The sequence below is a fragment of the Nilaparvata lugens genome, chromosome 5 (assembly GCF_014356525.2).
Source record: "Nilaparvata lugens isolate BPH chromosome 5, ASM1435652v1, whole genome shotgun sequence".
NCBI lineage: Eukaryota > Metazoa > Arthropoda > Insecta > Hemiptera > Delphacidae > Nilaparvata > Nilaparvata lugens.
This window is the reverse complement of record NC_052508.1, coordinates 20,296,828-20,317,755: the sequence shown is the minus strand read 5'-3', so window position 1 is coordinate 20,317,755 and position 20,928 is coordinate 20,296,828. Positions and strand designations below refer to the sequence as shown.

Sequence of the window (20,928 nt, the reverse complement as noted above, 5' to 3'; positions counted from 1 at the left end):
GAGACAATATAGTTTTTAATTGATGGAGTGGTATAAACTACTGTATAAGGTGACACATGATGTTTTTCAGATAAATAAGAGGAAATTCAATGTATTGAGAATTTTTGTTTATTATCAATCTATCATAATATCATATCATAAAAATATATTTTAGTTTGATAGATTCCTTTTCCTTTCTCCAAGTGTCTTGAAAAAAATTAACTAATCCAAGAAATAGTATTTTTTTCAAGTATTCCTAGAAGGAAAGAATCATAGATATAAATTAATAACTAATCGAGTCATCTAATAAATCAATTTTACCTATAAAAAATATAGTGTCGATCATGAATGACAGATTCATATCAGTCACACTCCATAAATCTAACACAGTAGTGAAGAAAATTCATCCAATCGTGTTTTTTATTCAATTTAATTGAGTTTTGAAATGTTTATTCTACACATAGATTGGTACCCTATGTATATTATCATAATATCTTTTGAAGAGAAACCTATTATTCTTTTCAATGTAAAGTATTGTAGTAGTATTGATATAAGTACATCTATTCATTTTTTACTCACCTATATGATGATCTCTTCTTCTGGATTTGTCAGAGGCGTAGTCCTGTCGAGATGGGTTGTTGCTGTTGCGACCATAGTCCGGAGTGGCAGAGGGGACGAGGTGCGGGTAAGGAGCGTAGTCATCCACAGTTCCGTAGCCTCCATGAGTCAGGGGGTCGTATCCACCTGCTCAACAAAAATTGATTAATAATATTAACTCAAGCCCATCTCAAGAAGGAATTCCGACTCTTTGAAACAATAGATGCAATAAGATTTACTGCATGAGGTATGTACAGATTTATAATAATAGCTAATCATGTAATTTAGACTTGACATACTTGACTTGTTACTTGAGCTCCTTCAACTTTGTAACTTAATATTCAAATTTTGGTACCGACCATACTTATTACTGTGTAGAAGAACTGTAATAAATTACTGTATATGCCTAGACATATTACAATCTATATTCAGTTGTTGTTATACATTTATTGCTGCATTTTTTCTTTAGGGTTACTTTTAATATAAATGAAAATATAAATCTCAGTATCCTTTTATATTATTTTGTCACAACATGTTTCGGACATTAATTTCGCCATTATTCAAGTCTTGAAAATGGCATTAATGTCCGAAATATGTTGTGACAAAATAATTTAAAAGGGTACTGAGATTTATATTTTCATTTACAGTTATTACTGTATATGTAGTGCCAATCTATTGATAGTGTGGTAACTCACCATAATGGTTAGTTCTGTCTGAAATGTGGTGATGTGGATTGTTCTGGTTTGCATTGTTGTTGGCAGCCGCCATTTTCATTTGCCATAGGGAGTCTTGCGAGTTGACTGATCCGCCATTATTCGAGTTGGAATAACTGTTCTCCATGTAAGCCATATTTACCCCTGGAAACAAAAAATCATGCGATTAGACGAATAGGAAGGTGACTTATTTACAATTCAACAAATTGATCATTTCATAATGAGTTCTGATTTATTTATTTCCCATCTATTGTTGTTTACTATAAAATAGCATTATTGTTCATTGTGACAATATAATTGCATACGGTATATTGATTCTCATTGCTGTACGACATTCTATAAATGAGCTCCATCTTCATAAAAATCTAATCTACACATTCTTAATAGAATTGAATGGAGGACTGCGCCTCAGATCTTCAATTAAATCTTATTCATTCCTACAAAACCTTTGAAATATGCAACAAATAATGATTTTCTTCACAAGGAATCTTGTAGTTTTCCAACTTTGTTCTCCAGTCAAATAATTACATCATTAAACTACAAAAGATATGCGTTTTTCTGAGCAAAAACAAAACTTTGTGTGAAAATGAATTAGAATTAGTTTTCAATAATCGTTGAAATATTGATTTTGATTATTCTCGTAAAAATTACATTTACAGAATGGAATAATTCAAAATAGGCATTCTAAAAATGTGATTGCTGTGTTGATGAGGAGTATCTCTGTCCTTCATCTCCTAAACTGTGAATAATATATCTCCTTTTCACAATAAACACTTTCAAGCAGGAAGAGCACGCTATAGATATATAATAGAGTAGGTACCTAGGTTTTAACAGGATAGAATCTAGAACACAGCGAAGAAATAAAAGAAAACATAGAAAAACTCAAACTATGACTGTATTTTCAACATAGAGCATGAGAGGAGGCGCGTGCAACAATAAACAGTAGAAAAGAATAAATATAGTTGTTTGGGAAACAGACTAATTTTAGATGGGATTTTTTTATATTTCAAGTTCAGAATGAAAAAAATAGATAAGGTAAAAAATGATAGGAAAATAAAAATTGTCTATCACACCACAAACACAACAGCAAAAGTGAAAATTCATTGGCCATACCTCATAACATCTTACCTTCAGCACGCTGTATGCTGGCTGTGAAAAAAACTTCTATTAGGACTACTAGCCAGGATTCGCAACTAATTACAATCTATCTAAAAAGCTATGAGCTGATATTCAACATGGATTTCAAATAATAACTACTAGCAAAACCCATAATTTCTGTTCTGTACTGATTGAATGGTTATGATCGTGGAATCAGACGTTTGGACAAAGCGAAACGCCTATAATGAATTCTCAATTTAGTAGAGCAAAAGTACGTATTGCACTTCCAATCTTTCCCAGAATCAAAAATACACTGAAGTTTGAAATAAGTCTACATGTAACGAGAAAGAATACAATGAAACTGATCGTCAACGCTGTGTAATAGAAATGTTTTGTATGGATCAAGGTTCAGCTACAAGTTTGTAGATGCTACATTCACAGTTTGTACAATTGAATATCATAACCTTGACTTTTTAAGATGATACTTGCCATTAATGATTGTTAATTTACAGGGAAAATCGAAAGCAAATCATAATAGTTGAATATGCATGTGACTTAGGGTACAGTGTTCGATCAGTTCAAGTTAATGTGGTCAAAACAAGCAAGCTCCTTGAAAACAGGTATTTTACATCAGGGATAAGTAATAATATAAAATAAGGAAGGTTCATAAATGGTTGGTTCCAAGCTATTTTATAGTATCACTACTGCTTTGAACATAAGAAATGAATAATCTATATGCCATGTACTGTAATGTGATGCATTTCTGAATGTAAAATCGTGAAGATTAGCGAGGTAAGGAATCATGAAGACAATATTACTCATCTTGGAAAAATTAGTTTTGAATGATTGATTTTTCTAAAAAGTAGATATTCTACTAACAAACACATGAAATTATGATACTGTTCTACATTTTCAAACTATTTCGGTATGTTGAATGAATTTTTTAGCTGATATCAATCATTTTCAAGATTAAGACTGAAATAGTAGGTATGATCGTATGATATAATGATGGGAAATAAGGATCGATCCTACTAATTTCAAGTTTCAGTTATTAGTGTTGAAATGTGATGATAATTGCACTTACATTCACCTCCATTGGGATGCTGAGAGTTGTTGTGAGGAGCTCCATGATATCCATATCCGTTTTGGCCGGCATAGACTGGATTCTTGGCAGGGTCGTCCAAAGCCAAATCCAAAGAGTGCTCCAAAGCCTTGTTCTCCATTCCGGAGGAGGGGTAGTAAGGTGGAGGAGCTTGTTGCACAATACTTGGGTGTACACTGCAAAAATCAACAATATATTATTATTACTTGTCAATAGTATAAGGAATAAGAAATATAACAATGGTAATTGAAAAATAATACCATAATACACTTTTAAAAACTTTTTAATAGAAAATAACAGAATACAAAACAACCAGTTTCGGAAGCTTAATCCATTCCTTCTATATTAAAAAGTTTTTTTAAGGGTACTATGACATTACTTTTCAATTGTCAAATTGAAGCCCTGAAGAAATACATTTTTAGATAACAATGGTAATCCAAAAAAATAAAAAGCCTTTATTTTATAGTTTTATCAAATATTGATATACTAAAAATACTAAATATTGATTCAGTACCATAATAGCATTTGATTAGATCACAATGGTTCTAGAGTTTGGAGTGGTTGTGAATATTGATATTCTCAAACACAAAACACTTTGATAGAGTCAATGAAGACAACGCTTAGCGCTGGCTTTGTGCAGTCTAAATGCAACGACTTTACTTTCAACAAAACTTTGTTTTTCCAATACTTTCATAGTTACAAAGTACGAAAACAGCATTCTGTCAAGTGAAAATTGCATTTATTGTTAATATAATAAAATTATTTACTCTCCTGTTTCGAAACCATGTTGATTCACTTTATTTGGACACATTGTTCAACCTCTGAAAAAGCTAAGTTGCACTTCTGTCCAGTTAGGTCAGTCTGTACAGTCTAGTTAGGACTAGCTGGTCTGAAACTAGTTTCGACTCAATTGAAATAGATAGATGTTTTTATTTGTGGAAAAAGCATATAGAAATGCTATAACCATTGGTTTGGGACAGAACGCATTAAAATTGAGGTATAAATTAAGGATGCTCTAGTAGTAGTATATATAGCTGTGGTGTAGTTTCCTAGTGTCTGAGGCCCCGGTTGCACTAAAGCCGGTTAAATTTTAACCGTGTAATTTCACGAGAACCAATCAGAGAAGGCCTTTTTGATAAGACGGCTTCTTTGATTGGTTCTCGTGGAATTAATCACGATTAAAATTTAACCGGCACTCAATATAATATAAGGCTACTCACGTTGATGTTTCCATTTCGTAGTCCTTGCCGTTGGCTTTCTTGCCCTGCACTCTGCGGCAGCGACAGTAGACGAACAGCAGTCCGATGAAGAGCACAAACACCACACACGACACCACTATAGCAACCAGGGTGGGCGTGGCCAGGGTCGATGCCTCTTTTATGTAGGAGGGCCCGACTGAAAATTAATTGCATCCATTGAACTCATGTTCACGAATTACACCAACAAGAACTCCATATTTTCGAAACGGTTGCAAATTACGCAATTCCGACGGCAGATCCGTGTTTCTGGCATCAAAAAGCATAAGATTGCTGAGTTTTTGTCTGTATTGTCTCCATTATGAAGTGTAGAGCCCACATAATTCACTAAAATATCAAATCTTCAACTATAAGATGTTAATTATGAATATGAAATAAATGTACATATAAGTGAATTCAGTTGAAAATATATTTTGTTCCTTTTTCAAGGAATTAATTTCATTTCAAATATAGAGATAGATGAAAAATAAATCGTTCAAATCATAGAATAGATCCTGGGATGACTTACTATACAAAATAATTATTTTAATTACCAAGAAACACTCATGGTTTTGCTAAACTGCTAAACATTTTTTTCTCAAGATTTCCAAGGACTCCAGTTATGGAATATAAAAATAATAAATAAATAAGACAAGTCAGGTCAATAATTTTACATAATCAACACTAAGTTTACATGCACGCGTGACCTCTCCTGTACGTCTTCTACGTACTGTATTCAACTTCAATGTGAAGATAAATGCTATAATTCAATTAAACCTCTCTCAAATAATACAAGTTTTCAATGCGACACAAGCCATATTCATAATGAGCGTTATTCACGAAAAAATATTGGTTTCATTTAGTACATAGTTTTAGTTTCAACGTTTTCATGATAAAAATGGACTATTTTGAAGCTTCGAATTGGCAGCTTCTATATTACAGTGTTTTATATAATACATCTTCTATACACACAATTGCTGCCATTATAATTTTGAAACTATTATTGTATGTAATTGTTTTATTATTTAAAGGCAGAATAAAGTTCCTTTTATAATTTAAATTTTTTTTATACAAATGGCATTTTCATGAAGGTCGAACTCACTCTCAGCCTCGGTGTAGTCGCCGCACATGTCGTGGTTGGTCTGCAGGCAGAGCTTGACGCGCACACGAATGTTGTCGGCGGCATGGCCTATGACCAGCTGGTCGTCATCCTCAGGCTCCAGGGAGCGACCACCGCTCTTCACCGCGTTGCGTTTCGGCATCAGTGACAGGATGGTCGACCGCTTCGAACTGCCGCCGGAAGGTGCCAGCACAAGCGACTCCACGAACCGCCATGTTGGATCCGGAATGTGGTTCGAGGCCGATTCCACGATTCCATCCTGCCAAGAACAATTCCAAAATTGATTAGACCTCCATTAGAATAAATTATTAAGAGGAAGAATTTCCAGAGAGAGAGTAGGGTGCAATAAAAATACAATGAATGAATAAAAACCGAGAAGAATGATTGTTGTTGATTCGGTATAATCATAGAGAAAAGATAGCATAAGAATATATTTCATGGTATAAGTTAGGGCGTTTATATTCCAAATGTCACGGTTAAGTCAAGTCAATAGTCCACGCAGATCTTTTTCGTGAAGCTGATCACATAGTCTCTCATAATGTACCGTTCTTACACTCTTACCCGACCAAAAAAGTAATAATAGACAGTAGTCGACAGTAATCGAGTTAACAGAAAATCGGCTTGGAATTTGGAACATAAACGACCTATACTATGGGCTATCTGATGTTTTTATGGTATAATGGAGCTACAGCTTGTATCCATGGTAATTTGTATCCATTTAAATTTGAAATTCGGCAGAGGAACAAGTTGAGCCTGTTCTATACTTCTGTTTATTGTATTCTGGATTTTCACCTTTTTGACAGGCCTATTGCAAATGTCTGACAAAAAATAATCTTGAATATTATTCTGTTTCTGAGATTGTACGATTTTCACTTGTAGCAACTATTAAATAATTTGTAAGTAGGGTATTGAAAAAACTTGTGGAACTAATAGACACGTTTAATATTAGGAAAGTTGTAATTGTATCCATTATTATTGAATAATTTGTAGGTAGGATATTGAAATACTTGTGAAAATAGTAGGGAAGTTTTTTTTAATGGATAAACGTTATAATTTGCTTACTGTTTTCTCTTATCTCGAAAAGGGAATAATGCTTTCTTACTTCTTTTCGTCAGAGATGTGCATAGAGTGGAAATACATATTAATTGATGTCTTGGAACTTGGAAGCCATACGCTAAGTAAATATAATAATAAATAGTGTGAAGATTCTTCACGATAAATTGAGAGAATTTTCAACATTCAACATAATGAGAGATTTTGAGTTTTTGATTACTGAAATAATTATTGTTACCAGTTGCAAACATGTGGCAGCAATATTGATGGACATGGCGTGTGATTCTGGATCGAAGGTGACTCTCTGCGGTGCTGGGATCTTGTCTACATGGGTCATGGCCGTCGCAACTTCCGAGTAGTCACTATCTCCTTTTGTATTGTAGGCTTTCATCTGTAAATAAACATGTTTATAGATTAGAAATCAAGTTTAACAATCCAGAATAAGTGAAACAAGGAGGTACTAAGATTTCAGTTAAAACTACAAAATCACATTCAACAAGGGCCTTTTTATTAAATATTCTACATATTGTGTAAGTAAAGAAATATTTATACTAATATTGATGAACAGAAGATTATTATACATATTCCATAAGAAGGGAGGTTAATAAAAAAAAGTGGAGATTTGTGATGAAATTCTCTCTTTTGTAAAGCTGTAATGACTGCCACCAAATTTTTCAAAACCCTTTAGCTTGGTATTAACGCACTTTAACAATTCAAATGGAATAAAAAGATTCAAATCTAGAATTGAAAGATATTTATGATTAGGCAGAGAAAAGTTTCTCAATTTTTAACAAGAAATCGTTCCAGGAACTTATTTGTAAGTTGTAAAGCCTTCAAGCAGAACTACCTACTATTACAGGTATCTGTGCTTCAAGACTTCAAATATTCTCTAAAGGACTTTCAGTTTTTTAATTCTTAATAATTGTGATTGAAATAAAGAGTGCGTTGAGATACTCACTTTGAATTCATAGCTCTGATGCTCCTCGAGAGAAGTGACATTGCAAGGATTGATGCGCTGGCAGTCGAACTCATGCCAGCTGTCGGCTGGGCCAGTCTTGCGCTTCGCATAGCAGTCACTGTCCACATCCTCGTCGCTGGTCTTCAGCACTTTCCGGTACGACACAAAGTACTTGGTGTGCACACCGCCATCGAAGCCGGGCGTCCATTTGAGGGTGACGAAGCTGTGACCGACCTGGACGGCTGACAGCGACTCGGGTCGCTCGGGCGGGCCTTTCGACTGCAGACGAATGGCTGTCTTCACACTGCCCAGCGTGTTGGCCACGCGGCAATTGTAGTCGCCGTAGTCACCGTCCTGGATGTTGGTGATCTGCAGCACACTCGTGTACACATCCCCTCCACTCTCGTTCACGGTTGTGTTGATCTCGTAGTGACCGTCACCAGACAGTAAAGGAGCACTGTGGGTGCTGTAACTCCATTGGAACTCGGGTCGTGGGTATGCTTGAACTTTACACACAACCTCTGCAGTCTCACGGAGATCAAAAGCAACCTTATTGTACTTATGGAGAATAACTGGTTCGTGTTCAATCCTCAGATACATTGTTGTTTCCACTTTCTTCACTTCATTCTCGAAAGCACAAGCATACACTCCTCTATCTTTGGGGTTCAACTGTGTACCTTCACGTCTATCCCTCCCAGAGAATCGTAGAGTACTTTGTACAGTGTAAACCGAGTTGCGGCCTTCCGATTCATCAGTGGAGATTTCGTACAGCTTGGGCGATACTTCCTTGCCATCTTTCAACCAACGAATCGATGGTTTCGGTTTGCCTTGGGCCTTGCACATGGCATGGAACTCGGAATCGCCGATACGCCGGGTGACATGTGGTGTCAGCTTGGAGACGATCCTGGGAGGCTGGTGGACTGTGAGCATGACTGTGGCTATCTCTCCGTGACCCATTTCATTGATCGCCTGACAATGGTATTTGCCTTCACTTCCAAGATGTGCAGCTGGGATGTTGTACTTGGGGCCGTTTGCTTGGGTGGGCACCTGAGATGATGACCCGCTGCTGATCTCTTCGAGGTCCTTCCACCAACGGTACTGCGGCACTGGCCATCCGGGGGGCGACGCTGAGCAGGTGAGAGTGACTCCTGATCCTTCGGTGGCGATCGGTCTGTCGGGAGTGATCTGAGCTTGGCCTGGTTTGTGGCGCACCAGCAGAGTGACAGAAGCGTTGCCAACTCTGTTGACTCGTTGCCTGCTGGACAGGTTGAGGATGTTGACGGCTCGGCACGTGTAGGTTCCGGCCGAGTCAGCTGTCACTCTGTGCAGAGTCAGCACATCTCCTGGTTGCCTGAAGTCAGGACGTCCTTCCCTCGTCCATTCGACTGTGATTGGGGCTGGGTTCGCCGAAACGTTACATTTGATCATCACTATTTCTCCCTCTTCAGCTTCCCGTTGTCTTGCAACACCAGGGCCAGTTTCAACCGTTACCTGTCAAATATATAACATTATTGGTGTTGATTTATAAATTCATATTATTTATTTACCGTATTTATAAAGTAAACAATACAGTAGTCGGAAAAGAAAAAAAACAGGTTATTGCCCAAAACTTCTTCAATTTCCTAATTTTGTCTTAAATTGTCCAAATATTATCTAGGTATATTAAGCATTTCTTAATTTGTTGTGTTAAATGAAATATTGTGATAATTCTGGAACTACAGAAGTAAGCTTATATGATCAAGTATACTTTAATTTTTTTCTGCTTTGTTGAACATTGATTTTTAGTTGTGTAATGTAATTATACTGAATATAATGTATTAATTTATTATGATTCATAACAAACATATTATGATTATTGTCATTTCCATCTCTAATTATGATTGAACAAAATGGCTGGCTAGGCATTTATACTTTCGATCTATTCAGCACACCCCACCATGAAGCCTGTTTTCTGTATTTTCATTATATTGGATTGTTTCACTATTTTCATTATTATTGTGTATTTTCTGTTGAATTGGATAAAAATGTGTTGAATTGTAAAACGACTTAATACTGTTAAAATCACTAATTTATTCAAACCTTTGAGATCTTGAATTACTGATTTGATCACTTGATATCAAATTTAACTCTCTTGAGATTTCAAACTGTTTTAATAAATTATTGGTTTTGACAATAATAGTTTCATTCAATGAGGATATCTACCACAACATCACCTTCACAACAAAACAGATAGGCTAGACAAATAAATATTTATATATTTTTTATACTGTAATAATGAATCCAAATATTGATTAGTTCAGTAATTTGATTGAATGAAAAAGACTAAGAAATTGTCAGAAAACCACTGATTTATTGATAATTAGAAAGACCGGTTTCGGTTATTACACCATTGTCAATCTCTGATAAACAGAGATTTACCAGAGAGAGGTTTATCAGAGATTGACAATGGTGTAATAACCGAAACCGGTCTTTCTAATTATCAATAAATCAGTGGTTTTTTGACAATTTCTTAGTCTTTTTCATTCAATATGAATAATTACCACAATATCAACTTCTCAACTACACAAAAAGTCAGTAATTTGAATGATTGTACAGTAATATCATTGGAAGTATGATTCAAGTATATTCACGTTGCATTCAAATACTTCAGTGAGATGATCATATACATAATGCACTCTATTATTTTTAATATTTTTTCTTACTAATTCTATAATAGCAGTGAATGAATTACCTTGGGAGGGTACTGTACATCGAGGACGATCTCGGCCTTGCCAGTCTGGCCGAGTCCGTTGTCGGCAGTGCAGGTGTACTTGCCAGCATCCTGCACGGTGACACGGTGCAGTGTGTGGGTGAAGGCTAGCGCTATCAGGCGGCCGTCACGCGCCCAGTGCACATTGCTCACGCGAGGCTTCGAGTCCACGTTGCACTGCAGCGTCGCCGTCCCGTCGCGTTCCACGCGTAGCGGGTTCTCCGGACCGATCTCCACGCGGGGAAAGTCTGCAATACATACAACGAACCGGCATTAGCGTTTGATTACATTCGATTCAATTCTGATATTGAAACTATCACGTGAGGATTAGCACCAGTATTAGCGTTAGATTCCATTGGATTCAATTTAATATTGAAAAACTACCGAGTGAGGTCGCACAGAACCAAATTGATAATACATAATAATAGAGGTCACAGGTATTGAGAGAATACCATGGGGCTATTTAGTGTGGTCCACTAGGTCAGTTATAAGGTCAGTGTAGAAAGATAGGAGAACAGCGATACCGTTTCTCTGCCTTGAAGGATAGCTGACGCTCGTATATCTTATGTAATTTCAACTTTAGATACTGTTGGTGTTACTGGTGAAATGTTGTGATATCTATCTATGATGAAAACACTGGTATGTTGTCAAAAATATCTCTTATTTGTTGTAAAATTATAAACATGTTTCAACACCAATGGTGTCATCTTCAGTGTGAAAAATTCAAAACTTTGAAATTGTAGGTTAGGATACACAATAAAACATGTTCGTAATTTTACGATAAATAAGTGATATTTTTGACAACATCCTAGTGTTTTGATTAATTTTAACGGTTCATTCTTGTTTAAAATTATCAATTACATTTATTTCGTCAGGAAAAAATATTTTTCAATGATTGAATAATCAATTCTCATAATGCCAACAATGTATTTCTACATTGTTGGGGAAGGATCTGGCAACGTTGTGTAGCTAGAAAAGATAGTGCTATATGCTTTTTCGAGTGATATACAAGGATAGCAACACCAATGTTAGTCAAATACTGCCATTATAACGTGGACCTCATTATAGTCACAAATTGAGACGTGAGACGACGTGACCCGACTCTGCTAGATAAGTTGATATAATAAGATGAGTTAACATCATAACGATCACATTATAATGTTTACACGTGTTAGCTTCGCTACAATGTGAACATAATATGATCAAATGAAATGACTCATCTAGCAGACTCGGGTCACATCGTGTCGCTTCTCAGTATGAGACTTACCTTAGATCCAAAAAATAATTGTATCAAAATTTGATATTTTAATTTCCACATTAAGATGCATGGAATCATACATGGATTTGCATTGTTTCAATTTGTTGGCATTCCTAATCGCACTATTTTATGAATCAATGTATCTTCTAGATTAATATTCAAATGTAATAGAAGAAGAAACATCAATCAGGAACTGATTTACAAGTAAGAAGCAATTGAGAACAAGACCACAAACTTCTCGATCCTTGAATGTATGTCATATCCTACAACAGCAAAGAAGTACCATCAAAGAAATGCCAGAGCTGTGACAAAATTGTAAGGAGGTTTACGAGTCATAAACGCTGCTTGCGAGAATATAAAATAACAAATTCTTCATCCCCAGCTTCATGCAAAACTTATTTAGCTCGGGGCAAAGAAGTAAGTATGAATGACCGTAAACTTCCTAATCTTTCCCCACTTCAACTCTTTAACCAGTAGCCTTTTGACGCTGCAAAGTTACGACCAACAAACTTGCAAATTCACTGGGTCAAGCCATAAATTATGAGATGAATTACATTTAATGTAGTTTCAAAGTTTTCTCATGAAGTCATTGCTTTGTAGCTGGGCCAGACAAAAGTTCATTGTTTCAGATGAGTTTGGAGCCTTCTAAAAATAGGAATTTACTTTTCCAGTCATGTCAAGTTGCAAAATTGATTAAATTTTGTGGCTGTGCAATAAGAAAAGTTATTTTCATATTGTTCTGCCCAATCCTTCATACATTTATTTACAGTAGCCTACACAGGTAAATGGAAACAACAGGCTTCAAAGCCCAAAACTGATTTCAATAAAATACACATTAATACAAATTAATTAATCAATAAATTATTTGTTAACCTTCCCGCAGTCGCGCTGTAGTAAAAAGTACAACAGTGTCAGTTTTTTGCTGCACAAAACTATTGAATGGGGTGGTATCAGTGAATGAATCACCTATGCATTCCAAAACTTTTCCCCCATCACTCAACTGAGTTGCAGTATCAACCGAGCAATGGTTCAGTCTTTATGTTCCATTTAGTCGCGACAGTGCATAAGTCGCACTATGCATAAGATAGGGAAAGACTGTATCCGGGGACTGTAAACGAACCAATAACACAGAATAGATGGCTTTGCTTGATGTACCTTATTGGGCTGTGAAATGGTAATCATCCAAATGTTCATAGGCGTAAAATAATCCAAGAAGATGGAAAATTAATTATACGATTAATTAATATGTTTTGACAGTAAACAGAGTACATAAGACTTGAAAAATTGGATGTTGTAAAAAATACAACACGCGACTGCTCGTGTGATTGAGTAGGGCGTGACTACCGGAAGGCCAAATCAGGCGTTTTCCAGTCATTACGAAGTGAGTTTGGCTCTATATAATTTTTATAAACTTATTACATCAATGTTATTAAAGTTTCATATGATTTAAGCCCATAAATCACTAGATGAATGCTATATGATGTATTGGTCTAGAGAAGTAAAAAGTTGGTGAATTTAATTTCTCTATCAATAAGAAGTGGATTCATGTTACTGTGACAAAGCAACAAATCATATATCATGAAATTATGTCATATCATCCTCAAAACCATAACAAAGAGGTAGGCTACCGTCATACTTTTTAATAAGTTTTCATTGATTTCGCTAAATTTCATATTTCATGATAGATGAGGTTTTTTTTAATAAGATTAAAATAATAATCAGTATTTCTATTATAATAAGTATTTATAGATACCTACAGAAAGTATATATGTTCTGAAGCACAATAAAGTATTATCAAGTACCTTTTATTTTATTTTAATAACACAATAAACGGTATATTTGTGTTATAATAAAATGAAGGGTACTCGATGATAATTTTTACTCTGTTTCAATAATCAATAGCCCTGAAAAGAAAAGTAAATTAATGTTCTGAATTATACTACTGTAAGTACTGAATCATCCCAATAATTATATTGAAAATATTCACTTAATCCTCTTTTAAGGATCCTATTTTAGGTGTCAAGTATTGAATAAGTGTACTCACAGTTGACATTGAGCGTGACAGTGGCCTCGAGCTTCGCACCGGCGGGCATAGCGCGATTCCAGACAGTGCAGCGGTAGACAGCGCCGTCATCGTTCTTGGATGGCTTAAGCGTCAGCACGGACGTGACGCCTGTTTCAGTCGCCGACTTCACTGCCGACTCGATCGGATCACGGACACCCTCACGGTACCATCTGTGCACACCAAGCAAATGTCATTTTTCATTCAAACAAATTCTCAACAATTGAAATCAATGGATGGAAAATATCATCTTCCGAAAAAATACGAGATTGATAGGATTTGTATTGTACATCATAAATATGGTGCAATGAATTATACATAAAGGTAAATTCGATAAGAAGATAAGAGTGTTAGGAAGTGGACAACATTGTCAATCCCACATTTTCAATCAACTAAGTACTAAGGAAAGCAGTATCAAATTCAAACCATCACATCTCATGCTGTAAATTTCTATGTAGAAATTCTTTACAGTACCAATCATTATGTATTCAACAATAGTGTATGGTTCTATTAAAATAGAAAAAAATGAACCATTATCGAATCAAGCTCAGTATGGGCTTGCAATGAAATTGATAAAAGTAACATTTTCATTATAAGAGTCATTTCTGATTATTTTTCATCATGAGCGTACGATGAAATTGATAAAAAGACACGATCCAGTAGAGGAGATTCCTCCTCCTTCAATTTCATTAGATAATGTCCGATAATGACCTGATATGGGTTTTGATCAGATGAATGTAAAGGATCAACTCTTCTATATTCAAAATACTCTTTTAAAGTTCTATAGCTTAGTCTAGTTTAGTCGAACTAAGTTTTTCACAGTTTGAATTCGTGTTGAAAATAAGAACTTAACATAACACAATCACTTGAATCATGATTTTCTGAAGTCGGATGGGTGCATTAACTTTTAGTATTTTCCGATAAAGGTTTCTAGCATTAAATTTCAAAGGATTTTTGTTCATTTCTTATTGTAGGACTTAAATGCTGTAATATAGGCCTACTTGTAGCTCAGTATGACAATCAGAACTTGATAAGCAGAAAGCATGTCTTTATGTCGTAATAAGTGCCGGTAATAGGAAAACAAAAGCTTCTTAATTCGATGATCGTTTTACCGTCTTCTAAATAAGAACAATCAAGAGAGTTTTCATTGAATAGAGAGAATACAAAAGAGAATAAATTGGTCGTTAAACCTTATTATTTAGAACGAGGATTAGACTTGACAGAAACTTGGGCTTTTCTCTCTTGGGACTACAAAAGGCCAGATTTTCGGAGTGACAGAATAACAAAACCGAGCTACAGTCACAAGAGGCAAGATTCTGTTGTTCGATGAAATTATCGTGCATTAGTCAGGTAAGAGGACAGTTTTGAACAACAAATGTGAACTTGATTAGCTAACAGGTAAGTCCAAAGTTTTGATGGACAGAATTACGGTGATGGGAATAACAGCGTTGATAAATCGCATTAGAATCCTACAAAGCCGATTGTTTCTCGAAATTCTCGGCAATAGGTACCAAGAACAATGAGAGGCCACACACAACAATAATAATTTCGGATACTAATGCTTTGTTTTCAGGTAACTCCTGCAGAAAGCGCTACTGTTGGGCTGGCGGTCTTGATCACAAGTTTTAATTGCGTTGTTGACGAGCTGTATCGTTCCTAGTGATGGTTGTGCGTTCTGGTGCTCGTCTCGCTCCACGGCAAACTTATAATTAGAAGCTGGCACAGATTTTTCAGGGGATGCTTTTGTTTCTCAACATAAGTTTTAGCAAATCTTCTGGCTGAAGAACTAGCTACGAAACAAGTAGGTACTAGAGCGCTCACCAACTGAAGATAACTTTGAAATCGGCAAATTCTTTCCGAGAAAACTTTCTTCTTCTTCTATAATCTTGTATAGTGGAGTCGTATTTTCGATGTACTGTACTTATCCAAGTTACACCGAGTTGGAGAGGTGAAGAGGACTTTTCCAGTTTCAAATTTGTTTGATGAAAATGTTTTCATTAAATCTTACTTCTCTTTGAGGCTATATTGAGTAGGAAGTGAAAAGCTAGTTTGAAGCACTTTCAGATTGCAAACTTAAAAACATTGAGTAATATTTTTATATCGAGGTTGTCAGTAAGAGTAGCTACTAAAAATGCATTGAATCATTGAATGAATTTAGATAACAAAGTATCATAGATTCCGTATTTGGTGTGTCTACTAATTATGTACATGAATGAATTCAACATTCTACATGTTAATAATCAAGGAATGATGAGAGATCAAATGAATTTCCTGTTTCATCCTCTCAATTAAAAAAAACTCCACAGAGGCACTAATTGGGTGAGCTGAGTTTCCCAGATTTATTACACGCAACTAATGAATCATCGCACAATTACTTGGTATATTCATCCCTTCGGCTCCGCTCAAACCCATTCTCTTGTTTCCGAACTTCAGCGAGGCAGTTAGCAAGTACTTTGGTGAGGGGGTAGGGTAGGAAGGGTTACGTAAGAAACAGCTGAGCATCAATATTTCAAACAAACTGATACTGTATAATCATTTGAGGGGAGGTAGGAGGATATTGCTCGGGCAGTTCGCATTTTAATGAATGTATAATAAAATAAGGGATTGAATTACGATGTTAATTGATCTGTTATTAATGATTGAACAGCAGTCGATTCACGGATGAGTGCCCTGCATTAGGCAAGGGTTGCAGTGCAGTGGCCGGTCGTTGGGTTGAGTCCCCAGTTCATGAACTGCTTATTCGGGGCTTTGCCGGTTTCCATTTACGGAAAAGCGTCGCGTTAAAGATTTAGCCGGAGGTAGTGCGTTGTCTCCGCGGGGCTTACTCCTCCTAATGGCCCTCGGCGATCGTATAAAGGGGTAAATAGTAAATGACGGCGCCGAATATTGCTTCCCGGGGATTACCAGCCCCGTACATGTAGCAATGGTGAGGGGTGGTGCTTGAATGAGCTATGATACAACAGTCTGGCAAGATTTGTACGGATTACACGTACGCCAAGCTGGCTGGCTTGGAATTTACAATTTGGAAAGATTTCAGCCACGCCACAAAACAGATTCCCACAGAGCCGGGTTCAAACAATTAGTCTCTATTAATACCCCTGCATTGTGATGGATTTTCTAATTGAGTTTCACAAGTTTCATTATCAATTTAGAATGCTACTGAACTAGTGAGCACACCACCTGGTAGCCTACAACCAGGAATATCCTATAACCAGTTAAGTGGTCTGCACCTCTCCACGATTCAATAACGCAGATGGGGTTCTGTCATAACCATAACTACAAACTGTCATTAATACACAAGATGTAATTCCACTAAATCAAGATCCTGTTGAAACAATATAATGATTAAATTAATTTAATGTTCTGTACAAAGTACAATTGTGTTCCAATAGGACAATAAAAGTACAAAAGACAATAAATAAAAGATTTAAAGGACAATAAATACCACAATGATTCCAGTAGCCTAAACATATATTTAGAAGCTAAACACTACTAGAAATAAATTTTTCAATGAATACCCTCACTGTATGAACGTTAATAAGGTATTCATCAGTTCTGGAAAACAGGAAATTCAGTAAGCAATGATTTACCAAGTTCAACTTTAGTTCTCCATTCATCACTGATTTGCTATATAATTTTTTTCGGCTAGTGTCGCATATTATGCTCTAGACTTGTGCTTGAGTAATGAACCTAATAATGATAGAAAATATAGATAAATGTATTTTATTTGCTCTTGATAACATTACAAGTGATGTGGGCAAAGTTGAGGCAATAAGAGCCACCTCACTGGAATGACATAAATAGGTGAGCTCCGAACCACTGGTAACTGAATACATATTATTTAAATCGAGGAGACATTGCAATATATTTGAAAATGTTGTGATTGGGGAAAGATTCCAATGTGTTTCAGAATGTTGTAATTGCGAATAGTGTGTAGTGCTACTGACTTGATGACTGGATCAGGACTGCCTCCGGCGGAGGAGCAGGCTAGCTCGAGTGGCTTTCCCTCGGTGGCGACGGGATTGGCGGCGGGCGACACACGAGGCGGACCGGGAGGCGTGAGCACGGTGACAGTGAATGCCTGAGAGTGCAGGTCCCGACCGCTGCCTCCCGCCTTCAGCCGACACTCGAAATTGCCGTTGTCCCTCTCGTAGCTGGCGTTCGAGATCAAAAGGTCGTAGCGTCCCTGGTCCGGCTTGAAGTCCAGTCTACAAACAAACAATAAGAATTCATCACATTTGGGAAAACTGATTTTGATTTTCATCAATCTTGGGCTAAGCCTGTTGTTCTATCTCAATGGTATTTATAATAAATGACTTGTAATTGTATCCACAATAAATAAATTAATTAGAATGTATTAAAAAAAATATTAATTGATTGTCTATTATGACATCGTTGAAATACGTAATAGAGATTATTTTCAAGTAACATATATTTTTTAGAAAATGACTGATCCCAACATATTTAAAAGAACATTATCATTTCAATTTATTGTCAACTATAACATCTTTAGAATATGTGATAGAGATCATTGCCTATTTTCAAGTCACATACATATTTTTTTAAGAAAATGTTTGATCCAAATAGTTGGAAGATTAATCATTACAATCTTAAATTATTCAATTTCTCAATGATGAGGAAATAAAATCGCAGATTCAAACTAACACGATACCAATTAAAACGTTCTCAAAATCAATTTTCTTGTCACTGCTAGAAAAATTATTTCATTACTATGGTCCATATTTTGTATCTCTCATCAACATAGGTATTTTTTACTGTTTTACTTTTATTATAATTAGTCTTTATGTATCTTTTTACTGTGCTACTAGTGAACTAGTGAAGTAGTATTCGTGTTTGGAATAAGGTAAAATACTCTCCTTTGAGATCAAATAATGTAATTGGTGTTGTACTTTTTCGTGCTAAGGAGAAATAGAGTTAGACCATTTCAGTGTGGTGGAAGATGTGATTTTCTATGTTGAATACGACATTGATGTGAGAAATATTTCTGTCACATTCATGAAACTGTACTAGGCTATTGCAATCACGTCAACATAGAACTATGCACAGTACTGCTATGAACTACTATGAACTATAGTACTAGAACTATGGCAGTCAAATATAGTTTGCTTTGCCTGATGTACACATTGCTCTGAATAACATGAATCGATGTGCTAATCCCCTATTAACTCTACCTCTACATTTGCGATCGAATAAGGATCAATTGATTCCCATTTTAGTAGAGTGAAACTAGTGAATTGAATGTGCGCCTGAGGCTGATAAGTCTGACAAACCAACAAGGTTGACCAACGATAGCTTTAGATTTACTCGATTTCACATTTACTCTCTTGTGCAATGCTCAAGTAAATCTACTCAATTTTAGAATTCACTCTCTTCAAATTGGACTAGATATACTTAACCGTACATTGATAACATTCAAGCAAAGGTATAATAGTTGCCTTGGTTACTGTAAGTAGTTTACAGAAGCGGTTGATTTATTTCCATTCAAGACAATCAAAATGAATAATGTTGAATGTACGGTGTACGCATGTATAGCTTCCCAAGATATTGAAAATGAATTCTGATTTTTCCACAGCAATAACTTAAAATTTCAAATACAATGGTCAAGAGTAAAAATAAATGACCTAAGCGTGAATATCATGGACCAATACAGTATATGGATTCTAGAATGATATAATTTAATATCACAATCACATTGAAGTCTTATTTTTGCCAATGGCAAAATCATTAGTTAGTCGAGGGTCAAGGATCAGTATCATTGTATCTTCAAAGAAATAAGGTCTATTCTATTCAAGCCATTTTCGTAAATAATGATATTGATGCGATGAATAGAAGATTATTCTGTTATTGGCAACGCTACAAAAGTCAGCGGGGAATTCAGTTGCAAGCCTTTGTTGGGATCAGACAAAATAAAAGACATCCACGATTGTAATTGAGTGGAAGGAGTGGGGATATTATAAGTAGGCAGCAGCAGACTTCTGGCCGAAAACTATCTGAGAAAGAAAAGAGCACATAATGGGCGGATGCAGTTGTTGTAGATGGTCTCCAGTCTTTTGAATTGAAATTATAATTCTCAAGGATGCCATTATTACAACTACTGACTATGAGCGTGACGTCTCACAGAGATCTGTTTGACGTATGACGTTTCTGTTTTCTAAATATTCCTCGCTTTTTCGAGCACATAAGTGGAATCTCATACAGAGAGAAATACGCGACTGTCACGAATAAGAGGCTACTTAGAAATGTCACTTTGCTCAACAGAACGGGAATTTTGTACTATGTGGAATTGTAGATACGTTAGAATAGATGGGCTGAGGGGGAGATATGAATGACGTAAGAAGACAACTGAAAACAGGGATAAAGTACTATTCTCAGAAGAGATTGTCTGTTGGAAGAAATTGACTTGGGCGTGCATGAAATCGAACACAAGAACTCTGAATTTGACAACTAAGTTTATCAGGTAGAAATGTTATAATTTTTGGATTTCTATGATCATTAATCTAAAACCCATTTTTCAAATATGGAAGGATGGGAGAACGGCGGAGAAAAGTTATGAAAATGAATAGATTCTAGCAGAATACAGAATTGAATCAATTTAACGATTGAAGATTTTAGCAATTTATCATTGAATTCTATAGAATTACTTCGGTTACAGGGAAATATTATCACAAAATAATTGACTGGGGATATGGATCGATATAATTGTCTACATCTTGATAATCTATTTTACCAGTAATAATGTTAATTTTTCAAGTGGAATCATTTCATCAATGGAAAACTTCAAATCTATCATCAGTACATGTTACAAAATGCAATGCGAATCAATTATCTTCAGTAGAATTCTTGTATAAATGGAGCATGTTCATTGGATTTAATTTAATCTTTGAACTGCACCCTTCAAATAAATGAATTCCAGGTTTAATGTGAAGTTTTGTTTCCCCCCTATTGTAGACGACCCAAAACTTTGTTCTTCTGAAAAAAACTTA

The 20,928-nt window shown here is 35.7% G+C and overlaps 1 protein-coding gene across 2 annotated transcripts in view; it reads right to left on the bottom strand.

Moving 5' to 3' along the window:
• Positions 1 to 20,928, bottom strand: part of LOC111043263 (hemicentin-1) — an 86,880-nt gene that overhangs the window by 4,395 nt on the left and 61,557 nt on the right. The window contains exons 3-13 of one of the 2 annotated variants that reach the window (XM_039427870.1): positions 17,872 to 18,132; positions 13,907 to 14,097; positions 10,587 to 10,852; positions 7,856 to 9,346; positions 7,136 to 7,288; positions 5,827 to 6,103; positions 4,710 to 4,884; positions 3,472 to 3,665; positions 2,418 to 2,438; positions 1,272 to 1,433; positions 559 to 723 (exon numbers count right to left, since the gene is read on the bottom strand). In XM_039427870.1, the coding sequence (XP_039283804.1) occupies positions 559 to 723; positions 1,272 to 1,433; positions 2,418 to 2,438; positions 3,472 to 3,665; positions 4,710 to 4,884; positions 5,827 to 6,103; positions 7,136 to 7,288; positions 7,856 to 9,346; positions 10,587 to 10,852; positions 13,907 to 14,097; positions 17,872 to 18,132 (3,356 nt within the window). The remainder of the gene's footprint in view (positions 1 to 558; positions 724 to 1,271; positions 1,434 to 2,417; positions 2,439 to 3,471; positions 3,666 to 4,709; positions 4,885 to 5,826; positions 6,104 to 7,135; positions 7,289 to 7,855; positions 9,347 to 10,586; positions 10,853 to 13,906; positions 14,098 to 17,871; positions 18,133 to 20,928) is intronic. The other variant, XM_039427871.1, reaches the window with a different exon arrangement.